The 17805-nt window shown below is 43.2% G+C and overlaps 1 protein-coding gene across 1 annotated transcript in view; it reads right to left on the bottom strand.

Moving 5' to 3' along the window:
- The window catches only part of KDM4C (lysine demethylase 4C), a gene marked incomplete at its 5' end in the record, with an annotated part of 705351 nt that overhangs the window by 201549 nt on the left and 485997 nt on the right, over nt 1–17805 (bottom strand). Inside the window, one exon of the mRNA XM_082265152.1 lies at nt 3555–3768. Coding sequence (XP_082121278.1) covers nt 3555–3768 — 214 coding nt within the window. The remainder of the gene's footprint in view (nt 1–3554; nt 3769–17805) is intronic.

Raw genomic sequence — 17805 nt, 5'->3', positions numbered from 1 at the left:
ACTCAGAAGTCACTGGTTACATAGTCCATGAACTGATGAAATTCATTGTTTTCATGTAGGATCTCAGCATTAATAGATTCCCGGTATCCACTGAAGGTTTAGTGTTGTTGCTGCCAATAGTATTTTAGATATTCTTTCAATGACGCTGCTGTAAGATGATTCTCTAATGTAGACTGGATTGCTCTTCAGACACTCTCCTGATCAAAGGGATTGTTACTAGAAAGACAACACTGCGAGGGTGAGAAATATCCCAAATAGGATCAAAAGGTTGTCTCTGAAAGACTGAGAACCTGGGTTGATATCCCACAAAGTCAGCAGGTCAGCAGGGAGTGTGCCAGTGGTACAATGTGAGCTACCTCTTGTACAAAGGCTCTGCCTAAGAAATGAGAAACTAGCACCAAGGCAGAAACTATCGACCGTGAAGCAGGATGGAATACAAGACCTTGAGAATGAACATTTGGACGATCTTGTAGAGCCCATAGAGGATTTAATAGGACTCCAACTACAGTGGGGATCGAAAGTTTGGCCACCCCAGGTAAAAATTTGTATTAATGTGCATAAAGAAGCCAAGGAAAGATGGAAAAATCTCCAAGAGGCATCAAATTACAGATTAGACATTCTTATATGTCAACAGAAGTTAGATTTTATTTCCATCATTTACACTTTCAAAATAACAGAAAACAAAAAAATGGCATCTGCAAAAAGTTTGGGCACCCTGCAGAGTTAATATCTTGTACTGCCCCCTTTGGCAAGTATCACAGCTTGTAAACGCTTTTTGTAGCCAGCCAAGAGTCTTTCAATTCTTGTTTGAGGTATCTTTGCCCATTCTTCCTTACCAAAGTCTTCCAGTTCTTTGATATTTCTGGGCTGTCTGTCACGCACTGCTCTGTCAGGAGATTGTGAAGGCCATGGCAAAAACCTTCAGTTTATGCCTCTTGATACAAAACCCTCTGTGGATTTCGAGGTGGGTTTAGGATCATTATCCATTTGTAGAAGCCATCCTCTCTTTAACTTCAGCTTTTTCCCAGATGGCATCAAGTTATTATCCAAAATTTGCTGAAATTTTATTGAATCCATTTTTCCTTCTACTCGTGAGATGTTCTCCATGCCACTGGCTGCAATACAACCCCAAAGCATGATTGATTCACCCCCATGCTTAACAGCTGCACAGAGGTTCTTTTCATTAAATGATATGCCTCTTCTTCTCTAAACGTACCTTTGCTCATTCCGGCCAAAAAATTAAATTTTAACCTCATCGGTCCACAGAACTTGTTTCCAAAATGCATCAGGCTTGTCTATATGTTCATTTGCAAAGTTCAAATGCAGATTTTTGTGGTGAGGACGTAGAAGTGGTTTTCCTCTGATGACTCTTCCATGAAGACCATATTTGTACAAGTATCTCTTTATAGTGGAATAGTGCACCACAACTCCAGTGTCTGCCAGATCTTTCTGGAGGGATCGTGCAGTCAAACATGGGTTTTGAATTGTTTTTCTCACAATCCTGCAAGCTGTTCTGTCTGATAATTTTCTTGGTCTTCCAGATCTTGCTTTAACTTCCACTGTTCCTGATGACTGCCATTTCTTAAATTACATTCCGAACAGAGAATATTGACATCTGAAAAGGCTTTGCTATCTTCTTATAGCCTTCTCCAGCTTTGTGAGCGTCAACTATTTTCAGTTTCAGTTTTCTAGACAACTGCTTAGAAGATCCCATGGTGCTGATTGTTGGGGCAAGGTCAGATGAGTCTGGGCATTTAAAATCTTTGAGATTGACATCACCTGGTCTTCCCAGATGATGATTGAGAACAATCCATGACACTGGCAGGTCTCAGCCTTGCAAAGGGGGTAGTGCATGCTATAAATTCTGCAGGGTGCCCAAACTTTTGCAGACACCATTTTTTTGTTTTCTGTAATTTTGAAAGTGTCAATGATGGAAATAAAATCTAACTTTTGTTGACATATTATAAGAATATCTAATCTGTAATTTGATGCCTTTGAGATTTTTCCATCTTTCCTTGGCTTCTTTATGCACATTAATACAAATTTTTACCTGGGGTGCCCAAACTTTCGATCCCCACTGTATGTCTGAGTACCACCTGCTGGGCCAGTTCAGTGTAATTAAATGCACCGGTATTGCCTTCCTCTTTCATCCTCTGAAGCAGACAAGAAAGGATTTTAAAGAAACACAAAGCAATCTGAAGTGATTCCAGGGAGTGGCCAGGTCATCCAAGCCAAAGACCCAAGGATCTCTTGACACGAACCTGTCCAGTTTGTGATCGAGTATGGATGCCATTAGGTCTATGTCTGACATTCCCCATCAGAAACAAAATGGGTGACACTTCCTGGTGGAGGGCTCACTCTCCGGGATCCAGTCGTTGACAGATTAAGAAATCCGCTTGCTATTTCTCCACTTCCAGAATGTGCACCGCAGACAGGGCAAGAATGTGAGGTTCTGCCCAATTCTTGTAAACCAAGACTCCTGGCTCCCCTAATGATTTGGGGGTTGCATGGCAACACTTGCCAAGGAAAAAGACACCTTAAAAAGGGACTCTTTGGGTTTTATGATACTTAAAACTGGTACATCATTCACTTGGACAATAAGAGCCTTATTCAAAAAAGATACAGCAGAATCCATTGCCTGGAGGGTTCACTGTTTTGTGAACGCTAACTACCGTCAGATATTGTTGGGAAAACAGCTTGATGGGCGCAGTCAGCTTGCCTGGATGGACCCAATCCTTGTACAAATCCTTCTCAGTATGATGCATCAGAAAGCATTTAGCCAGTTTGAAAGCTTTCCATGACCTCAACCCTGTCATCTTAGGTTATGAGGATTCTGGCAATGACAGTTTTAGGTTATGGGCCACCTCTGTGAGCAAATTCACTGTGGACCTTTCTGTTTGGGAAATGTTAAAAGCCCCAGCATCCTCCTTACAGTATTCTTCCATGTCAGAGGCATTTACTTCATTGAATCCTTCCTCCTCTAATTAAAAAAAGGGTGGAAGAAGAAACTCACAAGGTAGCTTCTGTGGTGATGGTGACCTAGACTGCTTTAAGTTGCACTGCTGTAAATCCCTGAGAATGTCATTTGTTTCAGCATCATAGTAAATGCAGCAGAAAATTTCTATTCAGAAATAAAGGTCCTGGAGGAATGGGCCCCAGAATGTGTGAGAAAAAAAAACAGATGCTGCATCAGAGCCAAAGCTGGTGTGTTCTCTAAGAAAGGAGTTAGCGAAATTAAGACTGTCCCCAACTGTTATTTTTGGGGTTTAATCCCCCAAATTCCTGTACCCCTTGAATCAGCTATGTCATGCTCATGCTGTGCCTAGAAAGGGCACAATATTCACAATACCAATCATGGGTAAGGGTAGCCTTCTAGTTGTTTATTAATTAAAAATTATTAAATTTAGTATTAACTACTACTACTTAAAAACTGCTCATGTTAAAATATGTGCATACCTGTTTTCAGATCAAGAATTGAAGGGCTAACACTGGGAACCAATCAGGTCTATTGCATTATTTAATACAAATTTTTCAGTCAGAATATATATACTTACTTGCATGAACTTGTACGCAACATTTAGTGCAAGTAATAAGCTGACTTCTGCCATCATCATCAATAAAGGTATTTGTTGGTGAATATTCTGTGTTGTCTTCACTGTTTATGAAGCACATTTCTGGGATCAAGGGTTTTGTTTTATGCTCCTTTGCAGGAATTTCACTTGAGACTGTGTCCCAATAAGTCTGAACATCGTCATTATAGGTCTCGGACTAAAAAAGAATAAAAAGATTAGGAATGTTATGAATAACCTTAAAGTAGTAATAAATCTTTTTTTAGCCTAATACATTGAGCACAATAAAATAAACATCACCCAGTAAATTTTAGGTTAAAATTCTTATCCTATCGCCTGCAGTTAATAACTTTCAATGTTTCTCCCTCCTGCTCTTTCAATGAAGCCAACACCTGCTCTCTCTCTCTCAATGCTGCTTCCCTGAACATCTGGTTTTCACAACATTGAGTTAACAGCAGTGTGGTATCCAACCAGACTTCTTAGCCTGGCAAAGGGAGGGGGGGGAGTGCCTTGCAATCCTAAGCTAAAGCTGGGTGTTTCTATTGATAGACAATGTACAGAGACACAGCTCTAGTCCCTGCATGAAAGATGAATCCATAGTGCAAACAATAGGTAGAATTTTAGTTAGTAGTTCGTTACATTCACATGGACTTACTCTGTAATGTTGAGGACATTTTGTAGCTTATCCAGGCCACTTCTCAGAACTGACGTGGCTTGGACAAGTGCATATAAATATGACGAATTTACAACCAGCTATATCATGACTTGGATAAATGAGAGCCTTCACAAATAATGGGTATACATACATATATATATATATATATATATATATATATATATATATATATATATATATAAGAAAAACATATTTTACTGCTTTACACTAACAATTACAGCTGTAGCAAACTTAATTTGCTGCTGGTAGCCTATATAGGGTTGTTAGACTGCTGCACATGTACGATCCAAGAGCCAAATAATCATCAAGTTAGTTCCAATGGAGAGGGTGAGTTCTGCTGGCTTATTCAGAAGAAAATAGCGATCAGCCATGAAAGTCCATCAAGGCTATTTATTTACCCTAGCTGGCTCTGGTAAGAAGTACCAGGGAAAGCCTACAGACATAGGGACATTCACTGACACATCTGTAAACATCCAGATAAAGCAAACATTCTCTTGTATCTGTAAAGTACTTTAACCTTCCCTAACTTGATTGGACGTTTAGCCATTTACACTAAACTCTGCTAATATACTGACAACAATAAGGTCTACATACACGTATACACACCTAATTAGAATACTACTATAATATGTTTTAATGTGTTTTTTTTTTTAATGAGGTTTGTTGTGTACATGCAATTATTGTAACTATTATAAGTTCTATTGTATGTGGTATATGGAACGGATTCCAGTCTAGCCATTGCACATAAACGGCCAGATGGGAGCTTGACCAATGTGGGAGGATGTGCCCATATGTTTTCCGCTCCGGCTGCTCATGCGTGTTGTCTAGGGCAACAGAGGTGCTTTGGACAAAATGGAACATAGGGCTGCGTACAAAACTAATAAGTCAAGTCCTGTACCATGGGATCTTCTATAAGGGGAGAAATTTGAGTTCTGTGATTGATTTCAGTGTCTGTCACGGTTTTGTGAACAAAAAAAACAGCTTAGTGTGTGTCCCTGATCACTAGCCCACCAGAGTAAAGTGTGAATAAAGCAGAGCAGCCAGCCACCTGTTACCAGTGCAGCTATCAATTGTGCACAATATAAATAGCAGCACCAGTTACATTAAAGATAGAGAATAGGTGATTGCGCTGCCCAAATGATACATTAAGAAATTACTGTTGTCAACTAATAATCAATATATACAATAAACATCAAACGTGGCATGTAAATGTATAAAGTTTTGGTGAAAAAAATCATATGAAATCCAAATCAAAGCAAAAAAGAAAAAACTAAGCAAAAAAAGGAGCCCCAAAAATCCAAAAGAAAATGCTTCAATATTGCTGCTTGATAGGAAAAAAGCAAATTTCTAGAATCCCCTCTGAGCTCCAACAAACCATGTAATAGTGCTCTGCCACCAGGTGAAATAAACGCTCACCTTAATACAAGACAACAAAGTATGTATAAAATCTGTCTCACACACCAGATAATAGTTAGATCCTCCTAAATGGCATACCATCTTCAATGGGATTAACTCTACAAAGTGCTCAGGGAAAAAATCTGCAATAGTGTAGTGTCCCAGTTAATGACACAGAATATACCATCTGAACTTGGGAAATGCACTCACATTTAATTCATTAAAAAAAAGGCATAAGATGAGTAAAGCCATATGTTCTAGCAATATCTCACATGCTCCAACTGGTAATCACATGCTGTCTGGCTCTGCCTCCATGCGTATCGCCACCCTCCCATGTGGCTTCATTAAGAGGAAGCTGAGTGGCTGTGGCAGGCGTGATTTATAATGTACGCTGGTAATCATCGTAATCTACATTCCGGTGTGCGATTGCCTAGTACCGTGTGATCTGTCAAAGGAGTTTGCGCATGCGCACTCAGTGATTATCACGTGATGCCACAGTCAGAGAAAGACTCGGTGGGGCTACAGGAAAATGACCGGCTAGGAAGACCACAGGAATTGCAAATAATAATAAAAAATGGATTTTTGTAAAATCTTACCGTAAAATCCTTTTCTCTTAGCTCATTGACAGACGTAGTCCTCGGTGATACAGCACCTTCGGGTTATGTTGCCTCCACAGGAGTAGGACTAGACAGGAAATAAAATGCTCTGGCCACACCCTAGGGGCAGTCCCAGAGGGTATATCCTCTCTCTCTCTGCCTCAGCAAATCAGTTATGTCATAAAAGCAGTCTTTAGAGAATTTAACCCAACCCAACTCAAAAAACAGAGGGGCGGGTACTACGTCTGTCAATGAGCTAAGAGAAAAGGATTTTACGGTAAGATTTTACAAAAATCCATTTTTCTCTATCGCTCATTGACAGACGTAGTCCTCGGTGATACAGCACCTTCGGGAAGTCCCAGAGCAGTATCACAAATGAGGGGTGGGAAAATGGAAATCAAATCCAAATCTAGAAGGCCCAACCGGTGCCAACTAGAAGTTTACAATGCTCATCCTTAATGATGAGACTCAACAAAAAAATTTTCAAACAGAAAAAACCCTCGAGGTAGACCACCGGTCTCCTCAAATTGCGGCCTGCAAAACCTTGCGGCCAAATGAGGCATCCGCCGATGCCATCACATCAATTTTATAAAATTTTGTAAAGGTATGTACCGACGACCAGGTGGCCGCTTTACATACCTGGACCACTGACGCCTGATGGCGAAAGGCCCAGGAAGTACTGAGCGCTCGAGTGAAGTGCGCCCTAACAGGGAACGGAGGATTCCGACCCTTAATAGAATAAGCCTGTACCACCGTCTGACTGATCCATGTAGATATGGTCGCGGCAGACACAGGCAACCCCCTTCAAGGGCTATCCGTGATCACAAAAAGTGAGTCCGTCTTAGGAAAACCACTTTAGGAAGGAAGGATGGATTCGGAAGAAGAACCACCTTATCCCTATGAACCACCAGATCTGGGGAACGACAGGATAATGCGGCCAGTTCTGACACCCTGCGTAGAGAAGTAATGGCCACCAAGAAGGCCACCTTCTGGGAATGTAAGCAAGGGAATCTCCCCAATATCTTCAAAGAGAAGTTTCTGAAGAACCGACCACACTAAAATAAGATACCAGGCGGTAAGGGTGCGCGCACTGGCGGAGCCAGATGTCGCACCCCCTGGATGAAATTCCGCACCAAGGAATGATTAGCCAAAGGTTTCTTGAAAGAAGATTGCTAACGCAGAAAACCTGACCCTTGATCGTGCTCAAGGATAGTTTCTGCTCAACCCCTTGTTGCAGACAGACCAAAATTCGGGTCACCGAATAGGTATGTGGGGAAAATCCAATAGATTCACACCATGCAATATAAGACTTCCATGTGCTGGAAGTCGCTTTCCTTGCTTTAACTGGAGGTAGGAATAACTGAAGCTGACACTCCCTTGTCCTTCAGTACCTGGGTCTCAATGGCCAGGCCATTAAGCCAGCGACTGTAAAGCAAGATGGAAGATCGGTCCCTGAGACCGCAAATCCTCCCTGAGAGGAAGTCTCCAAGGAGCGTCCGCGACTAGCCTCGCCAAGTCGGCGTACCAGGCTTGACGAGGTCAATCCAGAATTTACAGAATAACTGGAATTCCCTCCACCTCTATCCTGCGAAGAAGTTCCCGCAGCAACTTGAGAGGATGGAAGGCATGCCGTAGCTGATACTGCCCCCACGGGGCGATCAGCGTTTCTGCTGCGTCCGCTAGAGGATCGTGGCGCGAGCTACAAACCTCCGCACCTTCCTGTTAGGCCAAGGTGCCAACAGATCCACATCCGGGATGTCCCAATGAAGGGACAGCTAGGGAAAAAACCTCTGGATGAAGAGGCCATATGCGATTGGATCCGAATCGGTCTGCTCTAGAGCTGCTCGATCCAGTAAATCCTGCCCCTAGGGTGTGGCCAGAGCATTTTATTTCCTGTCTAGTCCTACTCCTGTGGAGGCAACATAACCCGAAGGTGCTGTATCACCGAGGACTACGTCTGTCAATGAGCGATAGAGAAAACTATGTGTATTAGACATTAACAATATGAGCCTCCTATGGATTAAACCTCGGATCAGCCTTTCCATAACCACGGATTACAAATAGGTGCATACGTACTAAAAAAATTGGGGTATTAATCAAAATGAATAATGACAGAGGGAAAAAAAAAATCAAAACGAAATAAAAATCTTATTCAAACTATACGCTAAAAAAAATCAATAAATTGGTACAAAATATTAAAAATATGGGCAGTGAAAGGTAAATTTCAGAAAAAAGAAAAACTGAATAGAAAATGGGATTTTTGACTTACAGTAAAATACATTTCTCTGAGTTTATTGACGGACACAGCTCTCCATTATTCAGAACCACAGGGTTATATTGCCCCCTACAGGAGTAGGACACTAGGCATAAAAAAAAAAAAAAGAAAAAACTTGGCTACGGCTATGGGCAGTCATAGGTGGTATACTCCTCCTTTCTACTATAGGCCTTTAGTTTTGTAACAAGCAGTGTAAGAAGTTATACAACTCCATATAGGGGTGGGTGCTGTGTCCATCAAGAACTCAGATAAATGTTTTTTACGGTAAGTCAAAAATCCCATTTTCTCTTTCGTTTATTGACGGACACAGCTCTCCATTATTCTGAACCACAGGGACGTCCCAAGCAATGCCAAAACATGAGGGGCAAAACACAATAGCCAACCAGGTAAACAGGAGCGCAACAAAAAACAAATGGAGCCCAACCTGAACAATACACCCCCAAAGAGGGAAAAGACGCTCTAAACCGCAGCCTGCAAAAGTTTGCAGCCAAAGGAAGCATCCGCAGATGCCAACACATCCACCTTGCAGAACTTAGTGAAAGTGTGCACCGACGACCAGGTGGCTGCCTTGCAAACCTGAAACACTGAAGCCTGATGACAGAAGGCCCAAGAAGCACTAAGTGCCCGAGTAGAGTGTGCCATTACAGGGAAAGGAGGAACCTAAACCTTGATAGAATAGGCCTGAGTCATCATCTGCCTGATCCATCTGGAAATGGTCGCAGAAGAAGCAGACATCCCTTTTCTTGGCCTGTCCATGATCACAAACAGTGAGTCTGACCTCCGAAAAGACTCAGTGGCTGCCAAATACACCAAAATCGCCAGAAACACATCCAGGGCATGCAAAGCAAATTCCTTAGGATGTTTGGGTCTGGGACACAGGGAAGGGAATACCTATATTTAAATGGAAATCAGAGACTAACTCAGGAAGGAACGACAGACATGGGCGAAGTACCACCTTATCTTTGTAGACCACCAAGTAGGGGCTACAACAAGATAACGCCGCCAGCTCCAACACCCTGCGAGCAGAGGTGATAGCCACCAAAAAAGCCACCTACTGGGACAGCGCAAGCAAGGGAATTTCCCAAATATTTTCAAAGGGAGACTTCTAGAGAATTGAAAGTACTAAGTTCAGATACCAAGGCAGTAAAGGAGATTGCACCGGTGGAGTCAGATGTCGAACCCCTTGAATAAAAAGGTACGCACCAGGGAGTGCACGGCCAAGGGTCACTGAAAAGAGACCATCAAGGCTGACTCTTGGCCCTTGATGGTACTCAAGGCCAATTTCTGCTCAACACCATGTTGAAGAACCACTTGACTCACACCACAAAATGTATGCTTTCCAAGTACGATGGTAGATTTTCCTAGAGGTAGACTTCCTAGCCTTCAGCAGTGTTGGAATCACTGACCCAGGCAAACCTCTATCCTTCAGCACCTGGCTTTCAACAGCCAGGCCGTCAAGGCCAGCGTCTGTAAACCAGGATGGAAGATCAGCCCTTGGGACAAAAGATGCGAGGAAGTCTCAAAGGGACGTCGGCGACCATTGCACCAGGTCAGCGTACTAAGACCTACGAGGCCAGTCTGGGGCCACTAGAATGACCAGAATCCCCTCAGCCTCGATCCTGCACAAAAGCTGAGGCAGAAGTTTGAGAGGAGGAAAAGTGTAGATCAGACGATACTGGACCCCCACTGGGCCACCAGAGCATTTGTGGCGTCCACCAGAGAATCCCATGACCTTGCCACAAATCTTGGTACCTTTCTGTTGAGCCGGGATGCCAACAGATCCACCTCGGGGGTGACCCACTTGGAGCTTGTATCTGATGAAACACATCCGCGTGAAGGGACCACTCCCCTTGGTCCAATGTCTGCCGATTGAGGTAGCCCGCCTGCCAGTTTTCCACTCCTGGAATATGTACGGTGGAGAGGCCCAGAAAGGTGCGTTCTGCCCACTGGAAGATGCTGGTTACTTCCAAGGCTGCAAACACAGTCTTTGTTCCGCCCTGGTGATTGACATTAGTCACCTATGAGAAGATAGCTGAAATCCAATTGGGGAAAGACCGCTCCAGGTGGGCTGGATGTCAGGTGCTGGTCGGATCCGTCAATCCGGAATCACATGAAGCAAAAAAAGAGATGACCGCACTCTGATATCAGAGTGCGGTCATCTCTTTTTTTGCTACCTATGAGAAGATCCCCAGCAGACGATTCGTCCAGAGATCCAGGCAAAGCCATAGTTCCAATTCATTAATCAGTAATCTGGACTCTTCCAGCGTCCAAAAACCATGAGGGGAGCACAGTCCCAGGACACCTCCCCACCTGGACAGACTGGCATCCGTGGTGACCACTGTCCAATACAAGAGGAGAAAGGATTTTCCTTGCCAAAGAATGAAGCCACCAGACCAGGGACCCCTGGTTTTCCACTCAGCAGAATCCGATTGTCCAGGGAACTCGGACACTTGTCCCATTTTACCAGCATCTCCCTTTGAAGGGACCTTGTATGGAACTGTGCAAACGGAACCCCCTCAAAGGTAGATACCATAAGGCCCAGCACCCGCATGCAAGTCCGAAGGAAGGACCACCTGCTGGACAGTAGATGAATTGCAACTTTTGGAATCTGTCTAGAAGAAGGAACACTCTGACTAGAGCTAAATCCAGTCAGACCCAGACAATCCAATGTTCTGGATGGAATAGGAGCAGAATTCTGGTAATTTAGAAGCCAACCAAACTCTTTCAGGGTTTGTATAGTGATCTTTATGTCATCCATCAGGGCAGCAGAGGGCTCCGCTAGCAAGTGGAGGTCGCCCAGGTAGACAAGTACCACAATCCCCCGCTGATGTAGCAACGCCAGAACCAGGGTGAACACTTTTGTAAAGACGAGGAGCGGAGGCAAGGCCAATGGATAACGCCAAAAACTGATAATGCTCCTCTCCCACAGCTAAACAGAGGAAGCGCTGGTGTCAGGCACATATAAGAATATGCAGGTAAGCATCCTTGATGTCAATAGAAGCAAGAAAGTCCCCTGATGAAGGGATGCCACCACCATTCGAATGGACTCCATTCTGAACTGAACCCACACAAAGCAGTTCAGGGTTCACAATCAAAAGTACTTTTCTCTCCTCCTTTTGGGACCCTGAACAGGTTTGTATAAAAATCCTTAAACTGTCCTGATACCGGAACTGGGACCATAACACCCTGAAGCAACAGAGAGCTTGCAATCAGTCAGGGGACTGACGCACATTGGAAAGGAAGAACCTTTTCGGAGAGCAATAACAAAACTTTATCTTGTAACTGGACAATATCACTTTGTGGACCCACTTGTTATTTACCAAGGAGGTCAACGGGCCAGGAAACCAATGAAGACATCCCCCCACCCCAGGCATGGGTGAAGGCGCACATTCATGCTGAAGGAGCCTTGTCCAAAGGTCTTGAGAATCCCCCTCTTGGCTTTGCAGACCAGGGCCACTTGGAACCTCCCGAGGAGGACTTGAAAGGTTTTGAACCCTTGTCAGTGGAACCTGAGAGATGAAAAAAAACTTCTTGTGAGCCGAGAAAGACAGGCCACGCCTGTGACAAGGTTCTTTTCCATTCCCAGACTAAAGAAGAACAGTACTCTCACTCCCCCCCCCCCCCCGTGAGACTCTTAATGTCATCATCCAGGGTAGACCCAAACAGATGGTCGCCCTGAAAGGGTATATTAGAGCTTTTTTAGAAGTCTGGTCCAAAGACCAACACTTAAGCCACAATACACGCCTAAGTGCCACTGCCGAAACAGACAACCTAGAAATCAGGGGAGCCGCCTCCAAAGAGGCATCTCAGACAAACTGCAGCCCCTGGACCAGCTGGTCCGCCAATTCAGCAAAGGCAGGGGGAGTCTGCTCACCCTCTAGGTCACGGCATAAAGGTTTAGTCCACTCGGTCAGAGTTTGCGACACCAGGGCAATGATCAGGATTGGCCTAAGCGCCAAACCAGCAATAGTGAACATATTGCGGGCCACAGACTCCCAACTTCCTGTCAACTGGCAAAAGTCCAGAGATTCTGCTACTGGAATCATGGTTGCCTTGTTCAACCTGGAAAAAGATAGTCATACTCTTACTGGCTACTCCTCTCCTCTGCTTTCACATACTGCACACTTCTTTTTTTTTTTTTTTTACTTATCTATTGCGCTCATCCCTTCATGTTCCCCGTCTATTAGGATACCTTATGACACGAATGGATTGACGCTGGCCATGACTCTGTGACAGCTATCTCTACAGGGCAAATGCCATCTCATGTATAATCTTGTCTCAGCCTATACCATCTTTTCTTCTAAAACTTTTTTAGCCTGATTGCTTCTTCCTATGCACACTAGATGTTGAACACATGGGTTTATTATTAGTAGCACAAACCCCCTTTCTTATATGAATTTATTTTCAGTGCCTGACTATTTCATTTACCCCCTCTTCAACTCCTTCATTTTTTCATGCAGTTTTACACTTGCATGTTACATAGCTATATATGCATACTACTCATATATATCTACTACTATACATATATATAGACAAATATTTATATTCTATTCATCCTTCTTGTTTTTATTTGTCACCATTTCAAACTCTTAACCTTCTTATTCCTTTTTTATTTAGATTCTCTGAGATACTGTGACTATCCTTTGGTCACTGTCTCGGGAGTATCCACCCAGTTCTTAGGACTACCATCGTCCTACCCGTTTCCTTGTTCTAATTTTTACTTTTGGATCTATTTGGGTAAGATATATATATATCCTATATATGGATATCCACTACCATTATTATCATCAGATATATATATATTTTTTTTTATCTAAACAATACTTCAATCATCCAATGGATATCTATGGATTGATATACCCATGTATTTTTATCACACATTTTCATTCTTATTTTCCTATATTACCTACTCAGATCTCTTATATACCGAGATATCCTACTATATTCTGGCCGGTATTATTGGTGATTAGCTCCCGTGCTCGCCCCAGGGGGTGATACCTACCTTATGGTCCGGGATCCACTTGTCAATTTGCGAGCTGCATGCTTCTCAGATGTGTTATACAGGTCCTTCTCAAAAAATTAGCATATTGTGATAAAGTTCATTATTTTCTGTAATGTACTGATAAACATTAGACTTTCATATATTTTAGATTCATTACACACAACTGAAGTAGTGCAAGCCTTTTATTGTTTTAATATTGATGATTTTGGCATACAGCTCATGAAAAAACAAAATTCCTATCTCAAAAAATTAGCATATTTCATCCGACCAATAAAAAAAAAGTGTTTTTAATAAAAAAAAAGTCAACCTTCAAATAATTATGTTCAGTTATGCACTCAATACTTGGTCAGGAATCCTTTTGCAGAAATGACTGCTTCAATGCGGCGTGGCATGGAGGCAAAATCCGCCTGTGGCACTGCTGAGGTGTTATGGAGGCCCAGGATGCTTCGATAGCGGCCTTGAGCTCATCCAGAGTGTTGGGTCTTGCGTCTCTCAACTTTCTCTTCACAACATCCCACAGATTCTCTATGGGGTTCAGGTCAGGAGAGTTGGCAGGCCAATTGAGCACAGTAATACCATGGTCAGTAAACCATTTACCAGTGGTTTTGGCACTGTGAGCAGGTGCCAGGTCGTGCTGAAAAATGAAATCTTCATCTCCATAAAGCTTTTCAGCAGATGGAAGCATGAAGTGCTCCAAAATCTCCTGATAGCTAGCTGCATTGACCCTGCCCTTGATAAAACACAGTGGACCAACACCAGCAGCTGACATGGCACCCCAGACCATCACTGACTGTGGGTACTTGACACTGAACTTCAGGCATTTTGGCATTTCCCTCTCCCCAGTCTTCCTCCAGACTCTGGCACCTTGATTTCCGAATGACATGCAAAATTTGCTTTCTTCCGAAAAAAGTACTTTGGACCACTGAGCAACAGTCCAGTGCTGCTTCTCTGTAGCCCAGGTCAGGCGCTTCTGCCGCTGTTTCTGGTTCAAAAGTGGCTTGACCTGGGGAATGCGGCACCTGTAGCCCATTTCCTGCACACGCCTGTACACGGTGGCTCTAGATGTTTCTACTCCAGACTCAGTCCACTGCTTCCGCAGGTCCCCCAAGGTCTGGAATCGGTCCTTCTCCACAATCTTCCTCAGGGTCCGGTCACCTCTTCTCGTTGTGCAGCGTTTTCTGCCACACTTTTTCCTTCCCACAGACTTCCCACTGAGGTGCCTTGATACAGCACTCTGGGAACAGCCTATTCGTTCAGAAATTTCTTTCTGTGTCTTACCCTCTTGCTTGAGGGTGTCAATGATGGCCTTCTGGACAGCAGTTAGGTCGGCAGTCTTACCCATGATTGCGGTTTTGAGCAATCAACCAGGCTGGGAGTTTTTAAAAGCCTCAGGAATCTTTTGCAGGTGTTTAGAGTTAATTAGTTGATTCAGATGATTAGGTTAATAGCTCGTTTAGAGAACCTTTTCATGATATGCTAATTTTTTGAGATAGGAATTTTGGGTTTTCATGAGCTGTATGCCAAAATCATCAATATTAAAACAATAAAAGGCTTGCACTACTTCAGTTGTGTGTAATGAATCTAAAATATATGAAAGTCTAATGTTTATCAGTACATTACAGAAAATAATGAACTTTATCACAATATGCTAATTTTTTGAGAAGGACCTGTATATGGTCAGATCTCTCTCTCTGATTTTTTGATGTTCTATGTGTTACAAATATACAATTGCCTATGTACAATGTTAAAAGATCTGTTATATTTTGTTTTTTGATATATATGTGTTTTTCTCTTTTCTTTTTTTAGTAACTGTATTGATGCTTATATAACCCCTCAACTGCCCCCCGAGGAAGCGACTATACATGCCAGGCTACAGTTTTGGGCATCATCGTTCTTCACGTCCACACTAACCGGTATATTTCAATTCTGGTTGGTTGAGGGTCTGTAGCCATTTCAATCAGCCCCTGTGTAAGATACGATATCTACTGATCGATACATGGTTTGCTATGATTTGGCTTGTATTTATATGTTTTTAATTGATCACTGTAATACTGTCCTCTATTGTTTGGAAATACAGTATACATTTTATACTATGTTGTTTCAATAAAATATTCTTTTATATATTTTTTGATTATTATATTAGTCTAATGACGGTACCCCTCTAAAAAGTCCCCCTTCCTGTGCGCCCCCCTCCTTTCTTCTATTTTCATTCTGGAAAAAGATAGGTGGAACAGTTCACTTCTTGAGAAGAGACTCCCCAAAGGGGTGCCTCACCGCAAAGCGTTTAGGAACCACAAAAGGGACATTTCATACGCTTCCACTCTTTAGAGACAAATCTGTCAAAATAGGAGGGATAAGTAAACACTTTTGCCACACGAGATGGCTTGTGGGTGCCAAAGGGGACCGACACCTCTGCTGCAGCCTGAGCTGTATCCTCCATTTTTAAAGTTTCCCGCTGAGATGCAATCATTGCTTCAACTAGCGCCTTCCCATGCGCAGCTACAGGTGTGGAGGAATCATTCTCACTATCCGATAAATCAGGGAGCGTGGCTACAGACCCCATAGGGTGGGCCATGTCTGCGGCAGCGAAGTCAGATTCAGGATCGGATGAGACGGATAAGGCAGGGGAATGTGGGGGAAGCCTTTTGCTAGCCCGCCGTCCAAAGGCCTACTCCACCCGGGAAACAAAGGACTCCATGTCAGTGCATCAATTGAGGGCTGAGACCCCAAGGGACCTACAGCCACAGAGGGGGTAAGGTGGGGAAACGTGCTTCTGAGACTCCAAGTAAAGAGGGGGACCCCCACAAAGTGTCTAGTACCGCTTAGGGACACCCCCACCGCGCCAGTAGCACCACCGGGTCACCAGCAAGTAAAGCACCCCACAACCTGCAGCAGAGAGAGGGAGGGACCCCACCAGACTCACCACCCCACCAGAGTAGCACCGGTCTGCATCCAGGATAGCACTGCTCCAGCTTTGGCATCCAAGGGGAAGGACAAATCCAGGAGTCAACACCACAAGGCTCCCAGGGACACAGGAGGAATCCCTGGAGCCCTGACTTTATTTAGCAAAGAGAGGGCACAGGCACAGGACCACCAGTAGCAGCCTGTGCCCTCCCCAGCCAAGAAGCCCAGTAGAAAACATTGGTCTATACTTACTGCAGATGAACATTTGAAAGATATATTGCCAGAACGACCAAAATTCACCTATCACAAAGCTCCCACATTAAGAGATAAATTGCTAAAAATGTAATAGATCCACCTAAAAAGCAGGACTTTACATTTTTTTACTGGAAAGGAGTTCTACCCTGTAAACATTGCTATGTGTGTGAAATAAACTAGCAGAATGAATATCAAAAGAAATACCTTTTAAAGCTACTGTTACAGGAAAGGAATACCAAATTAGGGAATGTATGCAGAACGAAGGGAGTAGTCTATGCTCTCCAGTAGTGATCGACCGATATAGTTTTTTTAATGCCGATACCGATATTTTGGTCATCGGGTATCTGTATCGGACAATATCTGCCAATATTTTCGGACATTAAATTATTATTATTTTTTTTTTTTTTTAGGTACTTCTTGTGGAGGGATCTGGGGGTCTAAAAGACCCCAAACCCCTTTTCGACACTGAAAAGCATTCAAAACGCCAAGTTTGGCTGTTTTGAATGCTGTCAGTTTTTTTAATTCAGCGCCGAGTACCCGGAAGTGATGTCATGACATCACTTCCGGGTTTTTTTACATGGAGACCCGATCAGAGCCTCTAGCTGCAGGCATCACCCGGTACATGCACTTTCCCTAAATATCGGCAATATCGGCAAATCCAAAAGCTGAGAAAGATATATCGGGGAAAGTGCATATTGGCACCCGATATATCGGTGTTGCCGATAATCGGTCGATCTCTACTCTCAAGTGTCCATGTCAGAAACAATATATTGGACGAACAAAATGCCCCCTTTTGGAAAGGAATCAGGAAACCCATTCAAAACATTACTAAAGGCTACCCAAAATACAGCATATCCAAACATTATGCGATCTACCATAATAAAGACCCCTCCACATTAAAATTCTGGGGAATAGTAAAATATCATGCACATTGGAGGGAAGATAATAAAGATATCACCCTCAGCCAACATGAAAGTAATTTTTAACTTTTAATATTAGACAGATGAGCCATCATAATAGTTTTTTTCCTACCCTTTTTCCCTCCTTTTGTTGGTGAATTTGTGATTACCTTATGCAAAATAGTGAAGTTAGGATATTGGGGGAAATTATTCTCGGTTGTCCCCAGTTACAGA

The sequence above is a fragment of the Pelophylax lessonae genome (genome assembly GCF_965119305.1).
Source record: "Pelophylax lessonae genome assembly, chromosome: 1".
Lineage (NCBI taxonomy): Eukaryota > Metazoa > Chordata > Amphibia > Anura > Ranidae > Pelophylax > Pelophylax lessonae.
This window is presented reverse-complemented; position numbering and strand designations above follow the sequence as displayed.